A 27,064-nucleotide genomic window follows, 5' to 3' on the forward strand; every position below is an offset into this window, starting at 1 on the left:
TGGGCTGGGAAGACTCCACCCCACGGAGGAGCCAGCACTCCCGAAAGAGCTGGGATGAGTCCCTCAATCAGCGCTCCTGTTACAGAAATCAGACAATCTGATGGGCAGACCCTCTGATCTATTTTCAGAGACAGCTCCCTTGCTGGCAAGTGTTCAATTTACAAGAACGATTGCTCACTTTTCAGACATATTGCCGAGTTTCACCAGCAGCGTGTTTCTTGTGGTAGCTCATTTTTAAGTTTAATATTCCTGACAGAAAGCCCAAGTTGATTGCTGCCACAGAAAAACGAAGACAGATGAGTCTACACGGTTTTGCACTTCGTACTTCTTTCAAGAGTCTTAGATGGGTGTTACCTGAGTGTGAAGACTGTTCCTCACTCTCCCCACTCGCTCTTTAACTTCCCCTCAGAAACCTGAATTGTCATCACCATCAGGCCGTGGAAGGATGCAGTGTCCTCAACAGCTCACTTGCTATTGCCGCTCCTTATCACCAGGCTCCTTTTTAAGTTATTCTTTCTTTTATAGCAAGGTCATTTTGCTTTTGGTACTTACTGTTTTGTGACGTATGGAACTGTCTTTTGCATTTCAGGAAGCTTCTGTTCAAATGGCCAATTTTGCAATGTCTGGCAGGTGGCAGGAAGGTCCTGCCTCCGTCTGCCAATGAGCCCGTGTTTTAGTGTCCCAGGGAGCACTCTGTCTGCTCCAGAGCTGCCAGAAGGATTTTGCCCCAAATGGGCCTCCTTCTTTCCTGTTGCTGGCTGTGTGCGGACAGAGTGGGCAAAGTCGGTATGGACGTGGAACTCACTACGTTTCTTCTGGGAGCACGTCTCATCGCCGTGCTGTGGGCACTGTCTCTGGGGGAGCCCGTCAGGCAGCCCTCCCTGAGCTGGAGCAGGTAAGCTGCAGCGCCCCTGTATTAGTTGGCAGCCTGAGCTCAAGGAGATGCCAGAGAGGCTGAAAAGCTAGGGATGGTTTTCATGACAGCTCCAAATCTCTCCTTCTTGCGCACACAGAAGCACGAACCACGACAGACTGGAGCAAAACGTAACTAGGAGAGCTGCCGACATTTCCCATCTGTGACTTCAACTGTCCTGCCTCCCTGACTTGCCGCAAGTTCTCGCGGCTTCCAGCTGCCGTGTCTACCTGTCCGAACGCGAACGTCCTGGCTAATGTTAAAGCCTACCTCCTCCACACAGCCTTCTTTGATTTGTTTTTCTCCAGCTGCAAGCAATCTCCTCCTCTTTAGAATTTTCACATGCCTTCTCTTTAACTGTCATGGAACTTGTACCCCACCAAAAAGTAAACTCCTTTACAGCAGGTTTTACTCGGGTGTGATGATGATGCAGAATGGTTCCAAGACAGGCACACCTGAATTAAAATCCTTGTTTTCTCATTTACGAGCCTTAGACAAGTAACTATAACCTGTCAAACTATAATTTTCTCATTGGAAAAAGGGAGCTAATGGTACTCGCATTATAGGTATGTTGCGAGGATTAAATTACACCAAGCCCAGTGTTTGGGACACAGCAGACATCTCAAAATTACAGCTATCATTATTACATTGTAGCAGGAAATCACGTATGAGAAAGTTTTTTAAAACAGCCAAGTGTTCTGACAGAATTTTTAGATAAGGTAACTGAACATGTTTTTGCTGGAGCACCCCAGCTAATCCTACAGAAAAGCAATGTTAAACATTATATATGTTAGGTATAAAATGTCGATAGCCAATTACTGGGGTGGGATCGTATGGTTTCATGACATCAGGTACTTTCTGGATGTTCGGAAGAGCACGGATCTGCCTAGCCGAGTCCTACCACCAGTGGAGTTGACTCCCCAAATCCAGGAATCTGGCTGCTTCCCATCCAAACTCCTCATCCCCTCAATTAGAGTTTCTAGGTGTTTCTCTTGCCCCACTAGTCAAGCGATAATCTTAACAATCTCATCTTCTCACCTGCTCTTTGTTTCGCTCATTGGAATGTGTTTACTCGCTTATTTCAAGAACATTTAGTCAGTTATAAGTATGCCCACTCCTTAGAAGGCGCTTCCTTTGTTCTCTCTTGACTATTTCATAAAGGCCTGCATGGAGGTGAGTATATCTCTAACCTGCAAGGTGTGCTCTCCCGGAGAGTAAATTTTGTTTTTCGGGATTCTTTTTGCTAAGTCTTTCTTTTTTTTTTTTTTTTAATATTGCTTCCACTTTGGATAAAGGATGTAAACAGTATATAAATTAGTTTGTTTCATCTTTGGCACACCATTACATATCAATTACATGACACAAGAATTTATTTCAGCACAGATTATAAAAATATACGATTTATAAGTACTCACATTTAAAAACAAATGTAAAATATCCAGCTACCTTTTACCTGTAAGCCTTTACGAATGTCAAATGCAAACTAAGAACACAGGTTGAGTGTGGCTCACCTTTCTGGGCCCTGTGCTCTTCAGCTCAAACACATCCATTGTGTAATTGACCCTGCGTCCATAGTGGTCAAACTGAACATTCCCTGTCAGTCCTTGAATGCGAACCTATGAATGAAAAAGAAAACCCATACATATATTCGTTGGCCATTTTGTTTACAGAAATCTTGACTTCATCTGCTAGGCTTATGATAACACATTGGGTAGGAACTAGAAGCTATATATAACTCACTAAAAAACCACTGGGTATTTGAGCTGCTGGGATATAAGCTGAAAGATGTAAGTCAAAGGGATATAAGCAATTCTGCTCTATTCTTGAAAGATGAATATGTTTTGTTTGTTATCTAATAAAGAATATTTCCTCAACACTGAAGTGTTGCCTACACAAAAGGAAATATGGTTCATTCATGGTTACTTTTCAGTTCTATCTATGTGTCCACATAACACATTAAATAGTCCTGCTAATCCCACTGGATCATATTTCTCCTTGATAATACTAAAATTAAGAAGTTCAAAATATAAATATATTTAAAAATTCAAGTTTATTTTATTCCAAATTTCCTTTTAATTCATTTTTACTTAGGCTCTGAACTCACAGCATTTCAGAACACTTTAAATGTTAATATTAAAAATACACACATATTCCATTAATCATTTGAAAAATAATGTTTGTATAACCCAAACAGAGCAAAATAAACAAATTACTTAATCTAACGTTATAAGGCAATTTAAAGATCTACTGAGGTAGTCACTAGCAGTGTTTAAAAAATACTTCTGGATCTTGTACTTTCTGGCCCCAGGATAGGCTGCACTTCCTGGAGCCCTTGTAGGTAGGTAGGCCTATGTGGCTAAAGCAAGTGAGCTGTAAACAGCTATGACAGGTGCCACCAATGGGCCACAGCATTTAATTGCCAATTCAAAGCCTTCTTTAACTTGGTTTCCCTTTGTGGCATTTTAGATGGTAGATGCTCTGTCAGCCTGGGTCCCTGAGTGATTACAATACGCAGAATACCCCTCCTAATCTAATGTGTATTTGAGTGAGAAACACTCTTGTTCAAAGCTGTTGGGACTTGGGGTTATTTATTACTGTGGCATAACCTAGTTTATCTTGACTAAGCATCTACATAAGATATAAACAGTATTCTACTCAGTATTTTATTTAGAAATGCCTCAAAAATGATAATGGCTTAATACATTAAAATGGCAACTGTACTATATATTTATTCTCAGATAAATTATTCCATTTTCTTGAATACGCCACTTAAACAGGGCTGTGAAATAAACTGCACTTAAATAAAATTGTGAGTTACCTGTTTGAGCGTCCTCTCCATGTCAATTCCCTGGCCCCAGGGAGCCGCAGGATTTGCCAGACAATCCCCAGCATTTCCTCTCCTTGAAATATCAATTTTCTGTCTTCTAAGATTGCGGAACGTTTCGGCCATCACAAGGACTCCATCATAAGTCAGGGCAGATGTGTACTAACAAAATGAAAGTAATTATAATGGTGAATGGTAAAATCTTATAAGTCCAGAAACAGTGTGGGGGCTTTTTTTTTGTTTATGACATTAAGCACCCTCCTGTTGAAGGATAGTTAAGTTACTGATAATTAATTGATTCTCGCTTCAGAAATTTCTATTATCATTTTATTATAAAGAATGTATACCAAATTTTATCATTCTGACTTTTTTTTTTAATTAGGCTCCATGCGCAGCGTAGAGCCCAACGTGGGGCTTAAACTCAGGACCTTGGGACCCTGATCGAGACCCGAGCTGAGATCAACAGTGGGACGCTTAACTGACTGAACCAACCAGGCGCTCCTTTACCACTCTGATTTTAAAAGGAGAAAACACACTCTGAAGAATAGAAATTCTAATGCACGGTTTTCCATCAGCTGAGAAAAGCAAGACCTCTTTTGGTTGTGTTGGAGTAGAAAGACATAATGTGTAAGTGGCTAAGTGCATGACTGCCACGGTCTGCCTGGTGGTCACGTGCTGTGGCTCAGTCTTAGAAGGGCAGGGATGCCTCTTTTGAAATGCATAGCAGGGCTCCTTGAGATTTAATATGTGTTTACTGACTTGAAGTGTATATGTTGGTTTCATTTCTCAGAAGAATGTGGGAATGTTCACCGCTCCTTAGATCGAAGATGCCAGAAATAACACCTGCTGATTTAACAGATGTGTGTGCACTGATCACTGTGCTCCACAGGAATGAGCATCGTTATGCCCACACCTGTTGTGAATGTGTGCGGGACTACACTTCCACTGTCACCTAGGGTCAAAGTGGAAAAGTGAAGTACACACCGTGTACTTTCTGACAACTTCCCCTCACTTCTCTGTCCAAAAAGACAAAGTCCTTGGGGAAACATGATTAAGGATAGGAAAGGCACTACTCAGAGGAAATCCAGAAGAAAATGTTACTCAAATTGAAGCTGAAAATAAAAGGAACAGGGAACATGTGTACAGTTTGACTAGGGACTTCCTGAACACGTGGAAAAGAGGGCACAATTCTCCTGAAGCAAGGCAGAGCACCAACCACGAATCATGACAAGAAAACCTGCATGATCTGTTTCAGGAATTCCATACGCTCAATTCTCTGGGAGGCACACATTCGAAGCCTGTACCAAAGTAGTTCTGTGCTGTGGAATATGGAGGACAATCTCCTTGCTTGGCTGCTTACAAAAGAAAAACAAATCACTTGAATTCGAATTGCAGGAAGCACACTTAGGCCACAGGACTAGGAGGCACACCAGCCAGCATTCCAGGAAAGAGAGGCTGAAATGTGGATGAGATAAAGAAGATAAATTCTAACAAGAGCCTTTCAGTGGTAGAGAACCTAGTAAAAATCCTCATCAGAACGATGTATGTGAGATGTGTAAATTACCAGCCTTGCAATACATTCTGCAAAGACACGACAGAACAGGCTTTTGGACAGGCTCACCCCCTCACCATTGTTCAGACAGGCTCTTTCCCTCACCGTTGGGATGGGAGGCTGACAGAAATGAAGGGCTTAAGCAAGGTGCAAAACCAAACAGGAATATACTGCCTCCCCTTCATGGACCAAGTACATCTTTGAGTAGAGAGAGCCATCAAATCATTTTGTGTTGTTTTGTTTTGTAAAGTAAGAAAATAAAAACAAGAAATAAAGTAGAACTTACTAAAGACATAAAGGGCATAAGAAGAACGCACTGCTAGTATTCTAGGATCGAGAAAGGAAAAAAGAGAAAAACACTGTTGCTTTTTTAATAGGGAGGAAGAAGCTGAGAAGAGCTGGCACCAAAAAGCAAATGCACTTGCTGTGTTTAAGAAGTCCATCCGTTTGGACGAAACAAGTGAATTAGAAAAAAGGACAGATGCCATACAGAGTGAAGCAGAGCAAAGCAGACAGTCAGCTAGAGCAGCAAAGGGCTTCGACAGGTCACAGAGCTGAGACGTGGAAAGAGGCTGTAGTTTAAACAGGTTTTACCTTTTCAAGGGATTGAATTCCCTTCCACATGTCTGACTGTGTTAAAGTCCAAGAAATCATATTTATGGGCACACACTTCTAGATGGCAGCTAGAAGATTCTTATTGAATAAATACTTCATTTTAAGGCAGGGTAAAACTAAGGTCTTGGCCAAGAGTTACTTCCTACTTTAACCAGTGATTTCAACGGTGAAGCGAGTTCCGTTTACCAAGGTTTGTAGATAACGAGGCAGAGTTTGGCAGAATCATAGCGCAGCATCTAGAGTCCGGGCTTTGAGAAGAAAGAACTCTGTGAATTCTAACTCTACTCCTAGTTTTACAGGAATGTGTACATTTTTCAGTTATGGAACACAAAACTGAGCAAACTGAACCAAACGAGGTAACAGTGACTATTTCCTGTGGTGGTTGCAAGAATGAAATAGCATATGGCATCTATGTGCTGGACACTGGCAGGGAAGCCAAGGACAAGAAGGATTTGTCCCAGATCATTACTGCTCCACGGGAGTTTGAAGGGCAACAAGAAGTACACAAACAATTGCGTTAAGTCCTTGGTGAGAATAACACAGTCAAATATTATGGAGATTACACAGTAGAAAGGGCTCATGTTTTCTGGAAAACTAAGGAAAGGCTTCTTAGAGAAAGTAGCATTTGAGATAAAAGCTCAGTAGGTGGTTGGATTTGACAGATGGAAATGAAGTGGAGGACAGCAGAGGTCGAAGCAAGAGCACAGGGACTGGGAGGGAGGGGAAAATGTAGGCAGTTCAATCTGGCTGGCCAGGAAGGGAGCAGACGCACATCTGACTGCAAAGACTTGCTGGGCCTGTATTGTGGAATACCTTTATTCCAGAAGATTTCTGTTGCTTTAGGGCGGGGAGTCACAAGATCAGAAATCATGTTTTACATCTTTGATGAGGTACCACAAAAATCAAGTACGGTCCAAGGGAGTGCATTTGATCCTCCTTGATTCATGAATCCCGTAATTGTAAATTCGCCTACTTGCTAAAATTTGTTTGTGACCCCCAAATCAATCCTCGCGGTGGGCCATTTGCAGATGTGGGTAGAGCGGTGAAACATTTGAGTCACGGAACACACACCCGGCTGCAACCAGGCAAGGAAGCAGTCTGCCATCTTGCCTGGTCTCTCGTACTGTAAACACGTACCTTTGGAGGAGTCTCAGATCCTGGATACTCTCTCTGGTCTAGTTTCTTCCAGCGATCCATTAGTTTGGTTACCATAGGTGTGTTAAAATCGACCAACTGGAATCCTGTAACATTCGCTCCACCGTGTATAAATCTCTCAAGAGAAATATCCTTGAATCCCTATAGAAATCAATATGACAGTTTGTTAAGTTTAGCTCATTATACATTTCAGCTCTTCAATGGTAACGTAAGTTAATAACCAACCTAGATGTATATCTATCCAGGTTTCTAATAAAACAATGGCTGGAAACAGGTGGAGGGTTCAATTATGCCTAATTTAGCTGTTAAATTCTGTTATCCAAAATCTAATACATGAGAAAAGGATAAAAATATTTTCGGTTTAACTCAACTTAACAGGTATTTCCTGAATGCCCCTGCATGCCTTTTATGAAGCATGGAGGCAGATATAGGAGATGCAAATGATACCATCAAAAAGTCTCTGGTTGAAGGCATAATTGCCCTCTGATACAGATAAGTAGAAATGTATCTTATGTGAAGGGAATATCAAGATATTATGATGACACTTTGAGTCTGTGATGGGTAGTACCTTTTTAGGGGGGTTCAGTTTAATTACAAAGTGGTCTAAAAGCAGACAGAGCCAATAATTTGAGCCAAGGAGGGTAAAAACTTTGATTATATGAATCACTACAACCCTCAATCCCTGGGACATGGTAATGGAAGAGAAGACAGCAAGGCAGGCTATTCGTGGACTTCTGTGCTTCTGTGTAGTGGGAAACAAGATGGTGTTCACCAGGTGGGCTGTGGGAAGAGTGTTCTCTCTTGGTCCACGGGTAGTTACATGAGTTGCAAAAGTTTTGGAAAGTTATTTTCCCCTTCCCCTTTCTATCTATCTATCTGTCTGTCTATCTATCTATCTCTCTCATTTAATTTTTTTAATACCTGGCCTGTTTTATTCCTGCCAAGTATTTAAGGTGTCTTACAAAAATAAACACTCAATACAAAATGTAAAACATGGGCAATTACAAGAAGAGGGAAAAAAACACCTATTAGGTAAGTGAATTAATAAAACCGAAGGTATTGGCTCAGAGAAAAGTAACCCCCCCCCAACACAAACACATGGGCGCACATGGTCATGAGTTTCTAGTATCTGTAGTTGCTTTTTCTTGTTTGTTTTCTCTTAGTAGTTAGTAAAATTAAAAAAATATATATATATATTTTTTATTTTTTAAAAGATTTTATTTATTTATTTGAGACAGAGAACAAGTGGGGTGGGGGCAGAGGGAGAAGCAGACTCCCCACAGATCAGGGAGCTCAATGACACGGGGCTCGATCCCAGGACCCCGAGACCATGACCTGACTCAAAGGCAGACGATTCACCAACAAGCCCGCCAGGTGCCCCAAGGTTTTTTTTTGGTATGTGAATTTGATTCAATTGTATGAGTGAACTAAGGGAAAGTGTTTTGTTTTTCTATTTTTTTGGTGAAAGTAAACTATGCAACTGTGATGCTGCCATTAGCACAGGAATCGGCGCAACAACCGGGGAGAAGACCGGGACCTGGTGTTGCCTCTGCCGCAGTGTGTCTCAGCCTCAATTTCGGAAACTTCTGTGTTTTTGTTAATAACAAAGCAGGTTATATACGTACACTGCTGTTTGGCTATCTAAGAAGAAACAGAGCAGTCTATTGACAACTAAGCGAAGTTGCTATGGGAAACCCCAGGGGTGTGTATTTACAGCTAATACTGATGGTGGGTTTCCTGTGTGTTGGGCACTGTGCTGAGCACTTGACACAGATGATCTAGTCTGGTTCTCCTAACGAGATGTGAGATACACCCTGTTATTAGACTTATTTTACAAATGAGGAAATCAAGGCTCAGCAGGTTAAAGAAAAACTACTGAAGATCATGCAGCAAAACGTGGTAGAACCAAGATGGCTCTTGCATTGGTCTTTTTCGCCCTATGCTCCTATGGATTCTTACCCAAGTATGCGTGTTTTTAATTTGGTATTTATCAACAATGTCCCTAGGAGAGAGAGGGTGATACTGTCGAAAACTATCCACGCCCTGAATCCACCTCTGTAACTTTCTGGCTGAAGGGTTCCCATGTGCAAAACGAGAATAACAATGCTAAAGTCACTAGCACATCTGGTCTGAATTCAGTAAATGATAGCTGTTATTAATTAATTCCCTCAACAAATATTTATCTCCTGCCTATTTTGTGCCAGCTAATTTGACAGCTCATCAGTAACTTTCTCATTTCACTGGGAAAGAAACTAGACACCGGAAAGCACATCTATGTTTTTGAAATGGGAAAAGCACTGTCCATCAATCTCTAGCTAGTAAAATGTCAGCTGAACATTTGTTTGCTTCTATGAGAAGATAGGGTAGACTCACGGGCAGGCAAAAAAAAATTCGAGTTTTCTACAGGCCACAGCGATTCAACTATTGCATTAGTTGCTAATTGATGACATCATTAGTTTCTTTCACTAGTGGCTGAAACAGAAGACCTGCCATGCTTTCTTCCACAGTGTCTCCCACAGCTGCAAGACACACAGGCAAAACTGCGGCCTTCGGAAAAACCGTCTGATGTCAAGTCTCACTGATAAGTAACAGTCCACGTTTCTCTGATTCCATCCTGCTATGCTGAAGGTAAAGGAAAAACTACCACCACATCGGACTGTAAGCGTCTTTCAGCTCTGACCCGACTGAGTGGTGGGTGGCTCAGTTAACTCTAGCTATGTCTGAGTACAGGCAATATTTTTCCTTTCACACACTTTAGAATAGTTTTATCTAGAAAAGTGATAGGATCTAGGCTATGAAGTCATTTTCTTGGAAGTTGCTACCTTGGTGCCTACTGAGCTTCAGTTTTTACCAAGAGAGTATCGTGAAACCAAGGTTCCAGAGACACTGTTGGAAAACTGTAACTCACAGTGTGTGTGTGTGTGTGTGTGTGTGTGTGTGTGTGAGAGAGAGAGAGAGAGAGAGAGAGAGAGAGAGAGAGAAAGTAAACAGTATATATAGTCTCTCTCTATAATATACTGACATCCTAAGGAAAGACTGACTTCCAACTTGGTTTTCCTTTTAATTTCTATTGATAGTTCATACATCCTCTGGAGGTAAAGAAGCAAAAAGAAATTAATAAATGGCAGGACTTCAGATATCCCGCTATTGATGTAAATCTGTAGGTCCCTCACGTCACAGGCGCTTAATAAATGCTTGTCCTTTAGGGTGTGTCTAATTCGGATTACATTTCTGCTGTTTTGCTTTTCAGGCTCAAAGGACGATTAAATCATATTGAGACAGGTTTCATACGGTTAACAGAAGGGCTTCCAAGTAGAATGGGAGAGGCTTCCTTTTAACATCTTTTAAAAACCAGGTTGTTAAGAAATTGACTTAAAGTATCCGTTTTTGGTGATCAAGTATTTAGATGGTGGACTCAGACATGCTCAATGCAGAAAAGTTAAAAATACAGTAAGCACAAAGAAAAAAGTAAAACAATGTCTTCAAGTTCATGAAGTCTTGAGTAGGATCATTGCCCATGAGTAAAAACATGCTAGTCTGCAAATATGGGGAGCTGAGTTCTAGTCCCCATTCTGACATCAACCAGATGCCTACATGTGGACAAATCACTTTACTCTCTGTATCTTAACTTCCTTACCTTCTAAATGAGGCATGGATGGTGTGTGCATGTCAGTGCGTTTGTGTGTGGTGAGGTAGGGACAGGTAAGCAAGAGCTGTGGTTAATCTTTAATGACATACCCTGATCATTCCATAATTGTATACTACTTCATGAAAGAGCCAGGTGTTCTCCTAGATGTGAAGTGAATATATTTAAAAAAATTAGAAATCTAAATGAGAGTAAGATTTTAAGAATTCGCCTTGCAGGTGCAACAATGTCAACAGTTTCCTGTTACTCCTGGTGACCATATTTAAATACTCTGACTGCTGGAGGAGGGGAGATGAAGTGTGACGCCTCCAGCTTTGTTCTTCTTTCTTAAGATTGCTTTAGCCATTTGGGGTCCATACAAACTTCAGGATTGTTTTTTCTATTTCTGTGAAATATGCTATTTTAATCTTGATAGGGATTGTATTCAATCTGTAGACTGCTTTGGGTAGTATGGAAATTTTAACAATACTTCCATTCTATGAACACACAATATTTTTCCATTTATCTGTATCTTCTTTCATCTGTGTCTTAGAGTTTTCACTGTGCAGATCTTTCACCTCCTTGGTTAATTTATTCCTAAGTACTTAGATTGTTTCTGAAGCTTTTATAAACAAGACTGTTTTCTTAATTTCTCTTTCTGATAGTTTGTTGTTATTGTATAGAAACACAGCTGAATTTTACATATTGATTTTGTACTCTACAACTTTAATAAAGTCATTTATTCTAATAGTTTTTTGGTGGAATCATTAAGGCTTTCTATATATAAATATTGTATCATCTACATCTTCCTTTCCAATTTGAATGTCTTTTATTTCTTTTCTTGCTTAATTGCTCTGGCTGGGACAACCAGTACTACATTGGAAAACAGTGGTGAGAATGGACATCCTTGTCTTGTTCCCAACTTCAGAGGAAAAGATTTTACAGCTTTCAACATTGGGTATGATGTTAGATATGGGCTTGTCATACATGGCTTTTGTTATGTTGGGGTATGTGCCTTCTATACCCTGTTTTTATCATGAGATGATGTTGAATTTTGTCAAACACTTTTTCTGCATCTAATGAGATGATCATCTGGTTTTTATCCTTTTTGTATCATGGTGACTAAGTTGTGGATTTTGAGCCATCTTTGCGTCTCTGAGATAAATCACTCTTGACATTGGTATGACCTTGGTATGATCATTTTAACATACTGTTTAATTTGATCTGCTAATATTCAGTTGAGGATTTCTGCATCTACATTCATCAGGAACATGAGGCTTTAATTTACTTTTTTTGGGTAGTGTCCCTGTCTGACTTTGGTATCAATGTCACACTGGGTTTTTAAAATGGTTTTGGAAGTTTTCCCTCCTCTTCTATTTACTGGAATAATTTCAAAAGGATTGGTATTAATTCTTCTTTTAATGTTTGGTAGAATTTTCCCATGAAGGCACCTGGTCCTAGACGTTTTTGGTGGGAGTGTTTTGATTACTGATTCAAACTCCTTGCTTGTTAATTGGTCTTTCTTTTTCATCATAATTCATGCATAGTAGGTTGTGTACTTTTTGGAATTTATTCGGTTCTTTTTTTTTTTTTTTAAGATTTTATTTATTTATTCGACAGAGATAGAGACAGCCAGCGAGAGAGAGAACACAAGTGGGGGCGGGGGAGGAAGAAGCAGGCTCATAGTGGAGGAGCCTGATGTGGGGCTCGATCCCATAATGCCGGGATCACGCCCTGAGCCCAAGGCAAACGCCCAACCGCTGTGCCACCCAGGCGCCCCTTATCCGGTTCTTCTAGTGTTCTTCTAATGTGTTGGTGTATAATTGTTTATAGCACTTTCTTACAATCCTTTGTATTTGTATCATATGAGTTGTAATGTATCTTCTTACATTTCCTATTTTATTTAAGTGTTCTTTCCTTTTTCTTAGTCTAGCTAAAGATTTGTTGAGTTTATCTTCTCATAGAATCAAGCTTTCAATTTCATTGATCCATTGTCTTTTTAGTCTCTATTTCATTTATGTTCACTCTGACCTTTGTTTTTTCCTTTCTTCTACTAACTTTGAGCTTAGTTTGTTCTTCTTTTTCTAGTTCCTTAAGGTATAAAATTAGATTGTTTATTTGATCTCTCTTTTTCTTAATGCAGGCATTTATCACTATAAACTTCCTTCTCATACCTGCTTTTGCTCCATTCCACATGTTCTGGTATGTTATGTTTCCATTTTCACTTGTCTCAAGGCACTTTTCTATTTCTCTTTTAATTTCTTACTTAAGCCACTGGTTGTTCAGGAGCATTTGTTTAATCTCCATAGATTTGTAGATTTTTGAATTTTCTTCTGCTAATTGCTTTCTAGCTTCATATCTATGTGGTTAGAAAGGATGCATGATATAATTTCAGTCTTCTTAAATTGACGAAGACTTGTTTTGTGGCCTAACATATGATCTATCCTGCAGGATGATCTATATGTGCTTGAAAAGAATGTATATTCTGTTCCTGTTAAATGGAATACTCTGTAACGGTCTGTTAGGCCTGTTTGGTCCAACAGACAGTTTAAATCTGTCTCCTTGTTGAATATTCTGCATCAACGATCTAGCCATTAATGAAAATGGGGTATTGAAACAAAAAATCCAGTCAAGAAATGGGCAGAAGACATGAACAGGTATTTCTCCAAAGAAGACATCCAAATGGCCAACAGACACATGAAAAAATGCTCCACATCACTCGGCATCAGGGAAATACAATTCAAAACCACAATGAGATACCACTTGACACCAATCCGATGGCTAAAATTAACAACTCAGGAAACAACAGATATTGGTGAGGATGTAGAGAAAGAGGAACCCTCTTACACTGTGGTGGAAAGGCCAATTGGTACAGCCACTCTGGAAAACAGTATGGAGGGTCCTCAAAAAGCTAAAAATAGAACTACGCTATGACCCAGCAACTGCACTACTAGGAATTTATCTAAAGAATACAAAAACAGAGCTTCAAAAGAGCACATGCACTACATTGTTTACAGCAGCAATGTCCACAACAGCCAAACTATGAAAAGAGCCCAGATGTCCATGACACTTGAATGGATAAAGAAGATGTGGTGTGTGTGTGTGTGTGTGTGTGTGTGTGTGTGTGTGTGTGTGTGTGTAATGGACTCTTTTCCAGCTATCAAAAAGAACGAAATCTTGCCATTTGGAATGATGTGAATGGAACTAGAGTCTATTATGCTAAGTGAAATAAGTCAATCAGAGAAAGACAAATACTATATGGTTTCACTCATATGTGGAATTTAAGAAACAAAACAGATGAACATAGGGGAAGGGAAGGAAAAATAATATAAGATAAAAACAGAGAGAGGCAAACCATAAGAGACTTTTAACTATAGGGAATAAACTGAGGGTTGCTGGAGGGGAAGTGGGTGGGGGGATGGGGTAACTGGGGTGATGGGCATTAAGGAGGGCACTTGATGTAATGAGCACTGGGTGTTCTATGCAACCGATAAATCACTAAACTCTACCCTGTAACTAATAATACACTATATGTTAACTAACTTGAATTTAATTTAAAAAAAGAGAGGAAAACGGGGTATTGAAATTCCCTACTATTTCTGGGTTGCTATCTATTTCTCTTTTCAGATTTGTTACTATTTGCTTTATTATATATTTAGGTGTTCTGCTGTTGGGTGCAAAAGTATTTACAAATATTGTATTTTGTTGATGAATTAATGCCTTTATCATTAAAAATGATATTCTTTATCTTTTGTTATAGTTTCTGGTTTCAAGTCAATTTGTCTGATATAACTATAGCTACTTCTTCTTCCCTCAGTTTCCATTTGGTCTTTATCCCTTTCACTTTCAATCTGTTTGTATCCTTAAAGCTGAAATGAGTCTCTGTAGGCAGCACAGAGTTAGATCTTTCTTTCCTTTCTTTCCTTCTTTTTTAAATTCATTCAGCCACTCTAAGTTTTTTGACTGGAGAATATAGTCCATTTATATTTAAATAGATGTTGGTAGGAATAGATTTACTATTGACATTTTGTGAATTGTTTTCTAGCTGATTTGTAATTCCTTTGTTCCTTTCTTCCTCTCTTGCTCTCTTCTTTCATGATTTGATGATTTTCGGAGGTGGTATGTTTTCATTCCTTTCTCTTCATGTTTTGTGTTTCTTCTGTAAGTTTTTGCTTTGTGGTTACCATGAGGATTTAAAAAAACATCTTCCAGCTGTAACAGTCTACTTTAAGCTGGTAACAACTAAACTGAATGCATACAAAAGCTCTACAGTTCTACACATTTCTTCCCACATTTTGTTTTTGATGTCACAATTTACATCTTTTTATATTGTGTATACATTAAGAAATTATTGTAGTTATAATTATTTCTAATTTTAGTTTTTAACCTTTATGTTAGAGTTAGAAGTTATTTACCCACTACTCTGACAATATTGGAGTATTCTGAATTTTTCTATATACTTACAGTTAGCAGTGGGTTTTATACTTTCATATGTTTTTGTGTTACTAATCTATGTCTTCTTATTTCAGCTTGACACATTAACATTCCTCATAAAAGCACTCATGATCAACTCTTCGTCTCTGCTTGTCTTTATCTCTCCTTCAGTTCTCAAGGACAACTTTGCCAGGTAGAGTATTCTTGGTTAGCAGCTTTTTTTCCTATCAGCATTTTGAATACATCATCCCACTTCCTCTTGCTTGTAAAGCTTCTGCTGATACTCCTGTGGTACTTCCCTTGTACATAACAAGTTATTTTCCTCTTGCTGCTTTTAAGATGCTCTCTGTCTTTATGATTAACTGTAATGTGTCTTGGTGTGTATCTCTTAAGATGCAGCTTATCTGGTATTTTTTGGTCTTCCTAGAATTGAATTTTATGGCTTTCCCTAGGTTAGGGAAGTTTTCAGCCATTATTTCTTTGAAGAAATATCTGTTTGTTCCATGATGGTGTATTCTAAGTCCCTTAAGCTATCTTCACTCCTTTTGTTCTTTTTTTTTTCTTTCTTTCTTTTTGTTTCTCTGATTGGGTAGATTCCACTGCCTTGTCTTCACATTAGCTGATCTTTCTTTCCACCTCTTCTGTTTCCACCTAGTCTGCTGTTAAACACCTCCACTGAATTTTGTAGTTAGTTATTGTATTCTTCAGCTCTGTGATTTCTGTTTGGTATTTTTAAAAATATTTTCTAACTATTTGTTGAAATGCTTACTTTGTTAATGCCTTGCTCTCCTGACCTCGACAAGCATCTTTATGACTGTTATTTTGAACTATATTGTGTAAATCTCTTATTTCCATTTCATTAAGATTGGTTTCTGGAGATTTATTTTGTTCTTTTGTTTGGAATGTATTTCCCTGTTTCTTCACTTTGCTGGTTGGTTTCTTTTTTTTTTTTTTAAGATTTTATTTATTTATTCAACAGAGATAGAGACAGCCAGTGAGAGAGGGAACACAAGCAGGAGGAGTGGGAGAGGAAGAAGCAGGCTCATAGCGGAGGAGCCTGATGTGGGGCTCGATCCCATAACACCGGGATCACGCCCTGAGCCGAAGGCAGATGCTTAACCGCTGTGCCACCCAGGCGCCCCTGCTGGTTGGTTTCTGCACATTAGATAATACACATTAAATAAGACACCTCTGCCAGTCTTGACACTGGTGTCAGTCTTGACACTGCTGCCAGTCTATGACTCTGGTGTCATATAGGAGATGAGCCTCATCAAATCAGCATGGGCTAAACTGTTGGCTGTCTCTTAAATCTATGTGATTACTCAAACAGTCTTCTTTTTTTTTAGTGGCTCCTAGTAGTTGAGGGACCTGACAGTGTCCCAAAGGAAAGGATCACAGTCAGCATCTAGATGCAGGCTGACTGTAAAAGTGATTTTCAGGAAGCAGCTTTTGAAATATATAGTCAAACCCATTTCAGGGAAAGACTTGCCAGTTCCCTCTACATTGAGTCCTGGGGGGATATCTGGGTGAGTACTCTCATGCATACCTGTTAAGAACTGCCTCATTGTTCGCTACAGTCCTATGGGATTTGTAAGTGCAAGCTTCATCGGCTATCAGATCCAGTCATCCCTTGAGTGGCAACAGTAAATGGTAGGGCACCAGGCATGTGTACAATTTTCTTCTAGAGACAGGCTGATGACCTGGTTTTATAGGGGGAATGAGCCAGAGGGAGAAGGTGACAGAAATGCCCACCAGCTCCCCTGGGCTCCATAGGGAAATGTAGCCAGCTCCTTAATGCATGCGGCCAGATTCTTGCATATGGACTCTCAGCAGCAGATTGTAAAGTAGGTAGTCAATTTCCTTTCAGGGAAAGACTAGAGATGGGCATTTTTGCCTGCTCTGTCTGTGCTAATAAGGCCTGTGGGGATAGTTAACAGTGAATGCTCTTGAGCCCATTAGGAATGGTTCCTATAGTCCTGTGGGTCAGAGGTGGGTGTTTTGGGGGCCAGTCTCTTGAGTGACTGCCTTAAAACTGGGCTGCTAAATATATGGTCCAATACCTATGATGCTCATGGAGAAGCTGGGAGTTGGGGATGCCCTCCTGATTGTATGGCACTGTGCTGGGTATAGGTTTTATGGAAAGAGTGTGTCTCAGCCTTTCCTCCCATTTCAATGTGGGTTATTTTCTTAGTTGCCTGATGTGTAGGAGTCACTGAGCTAGTTTCTGATTTTCTCTCAGAGGGACGACTCTGTGTGTGTATATGGGGGAGGAGGGAAGTTCAGGAGCTTCTTATCTCACCATCTAGGTTCCTCCAACTAAACAGTCCTGCTGAATTGGTTCAGTAGCTGTTTCCCATTCATTGTAAACTGTAATTGGAAGTTATAAACGGAATTATTCTCTTCACTTCAGTCTCAGAATGTTAGTTACTAGTGTACAGAAATTTTTTTATATTGACCTTATATCCTGAAACCCTGCTGAATCTACTTACTAGTTCTCAGATTAGATTTTTTTATTAGATTCCTTAGGATTTTCTATTCACAAAATCTTTTTTCCCCCCCAATCTGAATGCCTTTTATTTCTTTGTCTTGCTAGAAGCTTCAGTACAATGTTCAACATAAATGATGAGGGGGCATCCTTGTCTGTTCCCGATCTTAGGAGGAAATCAGTCTTTCAGCATTAACTATATTAATATAATCTTTCTTTTGATAATGGATTTACTTCCTGTTTGGGAATCTTATGCAATGCAAGAGTTCTCAAGAAATAGCTGTTGAGGGGCGCCTGGGTGGCTCAGTCATTAAGCGTCTGCCTTCGAATCAGGGCGTGATCCCAGGGCCCTGGGATCGAGCCCCGCATTGGGCTCCCTGCTCCACTGGGAGCCTGCTTCTTCCTCTCTCACTCCCCCTGCTTGTGTTCCCTCTCTCGCTGTCTGTCTCTCTCTCTGTCAAATAAATAAATAATCTTAAAAAAAAAAAAAAGAAATAGCTGTTGATTGGCTCAATGAAAGAAAATTCATTCTGGTTTTAGAAATCATAGTTATTTAGGGATAAGTGAGTAAGTTGAGAAAGCGCAATTAATACAATATATTATAATGCAGATATGCAAAAGTTACTGACCTAATCATGTATTACAGTGATATCAAATACTTATGGTAAAAGATTGGTTATTTTTTTCTCTTAAAGATTTTATTTATTTCTTTGAGAGAGAGAAAGAAAGAGAACGCGCACACGCGCAAGAGAGAGACAGAAAGAGAGGGGGAGCAGAGAGAGAGAGGGACAAGAGCCTCAGTGCCGAGCACAGAGCCCGATGCATGGTCTGATCCCACAAGCCCAAGATCTCAACCCGAGCTGATATCAAGAGTAGGACACTCAACCGAGTGACCCAGGTGCTCCTTGATTATGTGACAATTATATGCCCTAATGTAACAAATATTTTTTTTCTACTTCAAATAGTGTTATTTAGTAATTACATAGATATCTTAAATATGCTCCCATCTACTAAGGCTGTTTAAGACAGCCTATGATAGCCATTAGGACATATGACCCCATTTTATACTCATTTGTCAATGTCAGCAATTCCTTTCTGGCATGACAGTCTACAATGTATTGAATTTTTTTCCCCTCTGAATTTCTTTGGAAAGAAGGGATATCAAAACCTTTATTTGCTAGACTCTCCTTGTATAATGTCATTGTGAATGTACACATTTCATAAACGTAAGAATTTTTTTTCTCTTAGAATGACGAATATCAGAATATATTAGCTTTAAGAATTATACTTTGATAAAATATATTCAAACATCCAGACTATGGGCCTACTAAAATGAATGGAAAAAATAAGTCAAAATTTCTCAGTATTTTCACGATAATCCGTGAAGTAGCGAAATCATACTTTATTCCAGAAACGCCATGTAAGAAGAGTTGACAGTCTACTACTGAATTTTAATATCTCAATTCCATAGTGTGATCCATTCACTAAAATTTCCTGACTCAGAGGGTGATGGCCCACTCACTACAAGAAGGGAATGGATAAATCTGAATCTCTTTTGCAGCCTTTGGTTCTTGTCCTGTCTTAAGCAAAAGATCCTCATCAAAGAAATATGTGGTAGGAAAGAGAAAAAGGGGAAAACATTCTTAACTTCTCTAAAATAAACCACATCTGAGATCAAGCCCTTGGGGCAGACGGCACTCTAATGAAGCAAGGATAATGGCACTCTGCATAGCTCGCTTTCCCTCTACACTGCACAGTTAACAAGAAATACTTGGTAAGCCTTGGCAAGGATGCTGGAAGGAGTTGCCTTAGGCCTTTCAGGATTTTATACTAATGTATGTATCTTGTTCAATAACCATCTATATATAATACATGAAAAGCTGACATAATTTTAAAAAATATGGATTACTCACAATCAAAAGACTTCCTTATATAACCATTTCAATCTTGCTTTTCTAAAAATCAGAGGACATGGGTCATCAGTTCGATCACCCTTGTGATATCCCAAGTATTGGCAATCTTGATCCGTATAGTGGTACATTTATCATTTATACAGAGAAAAGACCATTATTTAATTTTCCAGGTAATATCATAGTAAGGCAAACATCATAATTACTTTTCATGGTCGCTCTGGCAGATGTCAAGCTAGTCTGCATCAACATATACTGAATTGTGCATTAGAAATATAATGACCACTGTGACAAAAATATTATCCTAGGAGTTATAAAAAGCTTAGTAAGTAATGTAATTTATTCATTTACTGAAACGTTATTTTAAAGCACAGTTAAAATAATCTGGAACACTTGAACAATTCTTCTGAAAAACAGAAAATAGAGAGATCTTACCAAGTTTGCAATGATGTAATGGTAGCCTTTTACATGCTTCCCAACACTCACAATCTGTGAAAATAGAAGGAAACAAGAGAAAACCAATTTAACTGTACTTAAGGATATTTTTAAAAATAGAATTTTTTTAACTATTTTAGCTTAATTCCACGTGCAAACATGATGAGAAAATGTTACAGTTTTCCTTATAACTAGAAGAAATTCCTAAGCCACTTTAAAAATTAAGTGATTAAAGTAAAAAAAAAAACCAAAAAAACAAAAAAACCCCAAACCAACACTCTAATATCAATCATGCTGTATAAATGATCCTTCACTCAGTAAACCTTGTTCAAAAAACTACTACACTATAATTCCATCAAAGAGAAGGAGATAGTTATGAAACAAGCTGATATATATATATTTCCAAAAAAGAATATACACTAACATAAGAAACTTAAAATTATTTTGGTCCAAAGAATATAGACATCCTTAACTTGTTGATAATTTATAGAAATATATGACAGGCTGTTTGGTGTCTTCCACTCTTAAGAATGATTTTCTAGGGGCACCTGGGTGGCACAGCGGTTGGGTGTCTGCCTTCGGCTCAGGGCGTGATCCCGGCGTTATGGGATGGAGCCCCATATCAGGCTCCTCCGCTGTGAGCCTGCTTCTTCCTCTCCCACTCCCCCTGCTTGTGTTCCCTCTCTCGCTGGCTGTCTCTATCTCTCTCAAATAAATAAATAAAATCTTAAAAAAAAAAAAAAAGAATGATTTTCTATGAGTAGATTGAATTTTTGTCCTGAGCAGCGAGCACGGTTTTTCTAAGGCACAATATCTGTGCTCAGATGCCTCTGATACTACAGAATACTTAGTTAATTCCCACCTGCATATGGATAGAGCAGTATTTTATTATAACCAAAAGAATGAAGACAAAACAACATCAAGAGACTTTTTCTCTCTGCTAGATTCATTAGTTTTTTCTAAGAATGTTTTTAGGAATGTTTCAGGAATTAGGAATTCAGAAATTCCTAACACAGAAGTAAAGTTGCATTAGAAGTTAAAACTCTTATTTTCTATAAAATTGACAATCCTTCAATAAGAGAAAATCTAATGACAGATACTGATGAGCAGTTTTGTAATTTCACTGGTTCCTCAAGGGGGACAACACAATATACGAGTTTCATGTACTTTCACCATCAAAGAAAAAATTAAATAGTTTTTAGTGTTTTAATATCCTCTAAATATAATTCTTTGTAAATCGGGGACTTGTGTAAAAGGAAAGGAAAACCCTTTTAAAATCCAGAATATACGAACTGTGCTCAAAAACAGAGCTTTGCACCCAGGGTCACTGGTGAAATGGAGTCTCTGCACGCCTCATCGTTTCTTTTTGGTCATGGCTCTGGCCTCCTCTTTATCCTGGCGGCTCTGCAAACTCACTACAGTGGAGTTTGGATTTTTACTTCTTAGTATTGTTTTCATTGTTCAGGATTTGTTGTGCTTTCTGAGTATGAGGATTTCCCTTCAACAATTCTGGAGAATTCTCTACCAGCATCCCTGATAACATCCCTTCAAAGATGTTTGTTTGCCTCTAACAGTTACTGTAATGTTGCTATCACTGATTCCCAGCTCACAGTGTGTGGTACAGATTCAAATTCCATTTACAATCTGCCTAAAGAGGGTTGTGATGACCACTTCTCACAGGAGGTGTCTGCCCTGCCACACTGAGCCTGGCCCCTGGCAGAAAACACTCAGATGACCCATTATACAGCTAGTAGATGGTTTTCTGGTCCTCTCTGTTACTGCGGTGTCACTCTTCAAGAGTGTGGCTTTAAATTGGATGTGAGGTCTAACTTATTGTCTTGGCTGAGCCCAAAGTTCCTGTTCACAGGTGAGCATTCACCCCCGAGTCAGGCTGCCCAATCTGGCAACTTCCATGTGCACAGTTGCTTTTCCTTCCTGGCTCCTGAAATTTTCTTTACTCTCCAGGGAGCTGAACCATGCATCTGCACTGTTTTACACAGCATGTCTCTATCTTTTATGTTGCCTGATTTATCTAGTCCACAGTTCATCTAAAACTGAACATCCCTCGACAGTCTCACCGTAAAGATGAGGACAAGCAATGTGTAGATGGGATTGTAAATAAAGTCCAGGAAGGAAACCGTCCAATTAGTCATCATACTGGGTAACTCAAACCCGAGTGATTTAGTCCAGGCGGAGGGGGCCAGAGCCCTCGAATTCTCTGGGAATCTCGGGTGGAGCTCGTGCAAAGGAGAATGATAAAGGAACCCCTGATGGCTGGTACTCAGGACACTGCCGACGCTCTTGCAGAGTCGCTGGCTTCCGCTACCCGGTCTCAGTAGGGACCGCTGCCACAGGACAATTCAGTACTTCTCTCCCACAGATTCACTGTGAGCTTCTCTGGCAGGACGGCTGCACCCTCCTCAAGCCCCACACCCATCATGCCTCTCGTCTCTCAAGGCTCTCGGCGTGTGCGTTCTCTGCAGCACACTCAACAACCTCTCCTTTCTCCTAAAATCATTTTAAAGAGCTAACTCTTGTAAATGTTCAAAAGACATGGAACCAGTAGAAATTCTGTACTCGGTGCCTCCATAAGGAAATGACTATCAGTTCTACATCGCCCAGCAAAGAACTGTAATAAATTAAAGCTGATGTAATACGTTTTCAAGGGACGAGGACTTAGAGAAACTACAAACACCCGAAGTGACAAGAATCCCTGCAGAAAAGGCCTTGGAGAGCTCAGTGTGCATCAGCAGTATGGGAACCGGGGCCTCGGGAGCAGTGATCGGACAGGTTATCTCCCTGGCTGGGGGACAAGAGAGAACACCATTTTTGCTGAGCCAGATCCTCGCTGGGGAAAAACGAATGAGCCGCACAGACTGCCTCTGAACGCCCACAGCCTGACCACAGCCAGCCAGGGGTTAAGGCCAGATCTTGGTCCCTCTAACAAGAATCCAACACTAGACGGTGAAAAAAAAAAAAGAAAAGAAAAGAAAAGAAAATCCAACGCATACTCCAATACTCTATAGTAAAGTGTCCTGCCCCCAAAGTGTAGTTTGCTTAAGTTAAAAAATAATTTTTTATGGTTGTGTGACACTGACAGTGTCATGGTGTGGTCTGACATGGCTAGCATCATCTCAGCCACAGCGCAGACTGTCTCGTGTGAAAACAACCAGCAAACAAAAACCTGAAAAGCAACATATCTGAGTGACTTGACTTTGGAAGCGGGCCAAACCTTGTGTCTCTCTATTTCTGATGTTATTCCCTATAAAGAAGGAAAAGAGTGAGGTGACAGATACCAACATATAACAGCAGCAGCACGTCTGTACCACCAGTGACCGTCAGAGACACGACGGGCCGCCCGCCTATGCTCTTCCCCTGACCGTTTCGGTGCATGCTGCTGGAACTGCCAGCGCCCGAATTTCCCTGACTTTTGGGTCTGCTCTGGTTCACAGAGCCCACTTTGCTCATGGTGGGGAGGGGCAGGAGGCCAGGTCCGAAGTGCCAGGGGGTGAATGTTGCCCTCCCCAGCAGCCCTCCTACAGTGACGGACAAGTGTGTTTGGCCCAGCTGTTAAGGGAAAACAAAGCCTATGATCAGGACTTGGTTGCAATAATTAATTTTGGCCTTTCATAAAGACAGAAAAATGGTGGTATAGAGACTCTGCATCTCTAGTCTTTTCACCTTCCTAACAGAAACAGAGGATGAAAATGGACAAAGAATAATGATCAAGTGTCTGTTCAGAGTTCTAAAGAATGGGTTAGGAAGAATATACAAGTTCCACTGATCATACACTTTCAAAGGAGCCCATCTTTACAGAATAAAACGCTTAAGAAAAAGGACTAACTGATTCCTTTGATTACTTTTTCTCGTTTGTTTTTTAGGAAACAAACAGTTGCTTAGAAATATCTATGGTGCTGTGCTGGTCAACTGATTCAGTTCTAAAATCAGGCCTACATATATCAATAAGGTAAATGCCAGATGCAGTCACCGCATTGTTTTATTAACAAACTATGGCCTCATCTTTATGACTGTGATTTCTAGATCTTTACTCCTTTATTAAAATTAGGGAAGAATGAATTCCAGACACTTTTCCACCTTCACCTCACCTTTAAATAAATTTAGTTCAATAAATGTGTCCTATGATGTAAATTTAAGGTAAGGAGATTCAAGGCTTATAAATGTAAGTAAGCCAGTGCTGCTGCTATCAGGGTAGTTTAATTAATCTCTTAAGGGGATAAGCCTCAAACAGAAATGACTGAAATGCAGAGTAGAGTAAAAGGAATGCCATGGATTTTAAGAAGTGTTATCATTTGGTTGGGAGAACAAGGTAAATTGAAAGATAGAACAGATGTTAAGTAAATATTGATTGAGTGGACGAATAAAGAAGTTAGCATACAAATGGGACAAACACAGTATATTAAGATCAATTTGAGACTTGTAGATGATGAGAGTTTGGCTTTTAACCCACAATCCAATTTTATGTGAATCCTGTATGTATCAATGGTTAATACAGCATTGAGGGGTCTTTCTAGATGAGGGCAGCTGTGTATTACCTCCAACTATTATTACAAAGCCACGTTCATAATACTGAGCTCTGTCTTCAAGCTAAAGGCCTGCGACGGCACGCCCGAATACAAATGGTTTTGGTTTTCCTTTTACTTTGATTTTATAAGTCAGCTGGAAATTCCTCTCCCATCTGCTATCGTGTTCCAGAGAATTCTGCGGTATGCACACAGCAGTCCAGCATTTGGTGGTACTGAGGACACGACGCCCAGTAAATGTTGGAGACTTCCTGTCACTCTCTCTTGTCCTTTGTTTCTACAGAAATCCCAAACCCCCAGATGTCCCTTGAATGTTGATTTTTCAGGATGCTTCAAAATATTTTATTACAGATAAAAACACAAGCTTGAGCTTGTTTAGTTAGTTTAGTTTACCTCAGTTTCACCAAAAGAAAAACTTAAGGCAAAGGGCTTTTGCAAACGGACTGCAGAGTTACAGCTTCATAAGAAAACAGCAGGACTTTTCCTTCTGGGGGTGGGATTCACAGATGGGGAGAGGAAAATAAAGAACCCCAGAACCAAAGGAATGAGGCTACTTAATGTGAGAAGAGATTCAGGGAGAAGACGGAATGAGAGCGCTCATCAGATGTTTTAAGTGGAAGGGGCACATGCACACACACGTACACACATGTAGTTTTTTTTTCTCCTATAGTTGGCATGCACACACACGTACACACATGTAGTTTTTTTTTCTCCTATAGTTGGAGATGTTAGAAATTATGAAAGTTTCTATTAGGACAAACTCATTTTTAGGGAAAAGGGAGAGGAAGAGAGTTGCCCATAAAGGGATGTCTGCATCTCAAACCAGTGATGTGACCTCTCCGTGGAAGCTGCCAGCAGGGCTGCCGACTTCTAGTAAAAGATGTTGGGGTAGAGTCCTCAGACTTCAAGTCCTTTGTACCGCCAGTGACTGTCAGAGACATGACGGGCCGCCTGCCTATGCTCTTCCCCTGACCGTTTCGGTGCATGCTGCTGGAACTGCCAGCACTCGAATTTCCCTGACTTTTGGGTCTGCTCTGGTTCCCAGAGCCCACTTTGCTCATGGTGGGGAGGGGCAGGAGCACAGGTACAAAGTGCCAGGGGGTGAATGTTGCCCTCCCCAGCAGCCCTCCTACCGTGCCAGACACGAGCTGGGGTAGAAATATTCCAACGCTCTTGCCAGAGAGAGGATTCTGACATGTGTGTTCTATTTGCACTAATTCCAAATGACATTTACAATAATCCTCCAGTAATTTACATTAATTTCAAATGAGATTAAGCCTTGGTCACCCACATGGTAATTTTTGGGATAAATGGACCTTTAATTGACTGCATTTCTCCACTGTCTTTCCAGTGTGCTCTTCACCTCCCAAACCAACTGATTACACATAAATCCTTGTCTTAAGGTCTGCTTCTGCAGGAACCAAACTAAGACAGTCTCCAAACAAAAAAAGAAATGACCAATGTGGCAGGAAAACTAATAAGGGTACAAAATACGTTTGTTGGCTAGCCGTCCCAAGCTTTTCATCCCTGTAATGTAAAGCACATGCATCACATTCTGAGTCCCTAATCTCTGTGTATAGTCAAAGACTCAAGTTGCATAAAATACCACGCTGTTATTTGGGTATCTAAATTTGGTGGAAAAGGTTTAATCTCTTATATAGGGAAATAGGAATGAATCAGTATCTTTAATACCTTCTTTTTATTCCTGTATGATTTTCCCCTTCATACTGTCTTTATATAAGTCCTTAAGGACGACCATTCTTAGTACTGGTCTCTTTCTTTGACTATATTCCAAATGTTAAAAATTTGTTTTCAGTTTCATCCTTTCAGAACAAAGATGGTAGATTGCTTTGTACACACTTCTCCACACCGAGGGTGCTGTAAGTGATGTGGTTTGAATGGGGTCATAGAACAATGAGTGAAAACTAAGCGTTGAAATTCAGGTGTTTATCTCCTGCTTCAGGACACTCATTCTCATCATGGTAACTGCCGAGAGCTACAGAAAAGCACGGTGGAGAGCGTATCCTTCTCTCTTTTAGGGTGGTTCCAAAATTCTACGTCCACAGAGCTTGACTAATATTACGATTCTCAACATGCCAACGATGACCATCTCTTAACAGAGATCCATTCTGATTTAATAGCATTTTAATTTAGCGATTGAAAATATTTACAAAGAGGCACAGAAGGGTCTATGGAATTTGTGATTATGAATGTGAAACGCACACATAGCTTGAAAGAGCCCGTGAACACCATGCTCTTCTGTAATTAAAGAGATATTCTGTAAGAAGCAATATAAAAAAAATAATTCTAATGAGATGTAGGTGGAGGAGGGTAATCCTTTGCTTTTTCATAAACAAACACATTAAATATGTACAGTTATTAAGTAATGAAGCTGGGACTCCATCTCGGATGTTTTGACTACAATTTTTTTTACTTTTTTTTTTTTTTTTAACTATACTCTGTTGCCTTCCTTAGGCCATAGCAATCAAAAAAATGAGTTATTTTTGGCCAATTTTTATATGTCTTTCATAAGAGGAAAAGGAGTAACAGATATTTAGGATAGTGACATTCTTTA

At 39.8% G+C, this 27,064-nt stretch overlaps 1 protein-coding gene across 3 annotated transcripts in view; it reads right to left on the minus strand.

The window, feature by feature from the left end:
- GRIA4 (glutamate ionotropic receptor AMPA type subunit 4) overlaps nucleotides 1–27,064 on the minus strand; it is a 361,556-nt gene that overhangs the window by 64,291 nt on the left and 270,201 nt on the right. For all 3 annotated transcript variants that reach the window (XM_045797668.2, XM_045797670.2, XM_087868488.1), the window contains 4 exons: nucleotides 19,949–20,002; nucleotides 7,042–7,200; nucleotides 3,732–3,899; nucleotides 2,425–2,529 (listed from right to left, as the gene is read on the minus strand). In XM_045797668.2, coding sequence (XP_045653624.1) covers nucleotides 2,425–2,529; nucleotides 3,732–3,899; nucleotides 7,042–7,200; nucleotides 19,949–20,002 — 486 coding nt within the window. The remainder of the gene's footprint in view (nucleotides 1–2,424; nucleotides 2,530–3,731; nucleotides 3,900–7,041; nucleotides 7,201–19,948; nucleotides 20,003–27,064) is intronic.

Source organism: Ursus americanus, chromosome 16 (assembly GCF_024610735.1).
Source record: "Ursus americanus isolate L20-20 chromosome 16, mUrsAme1.1.p, whole genome shotgun sequence".
NCBI lineage: Eukaryota > Metazoa > Chordata > Mammalia > Carnivora > Ursidae > Ursus > Ursus americanus.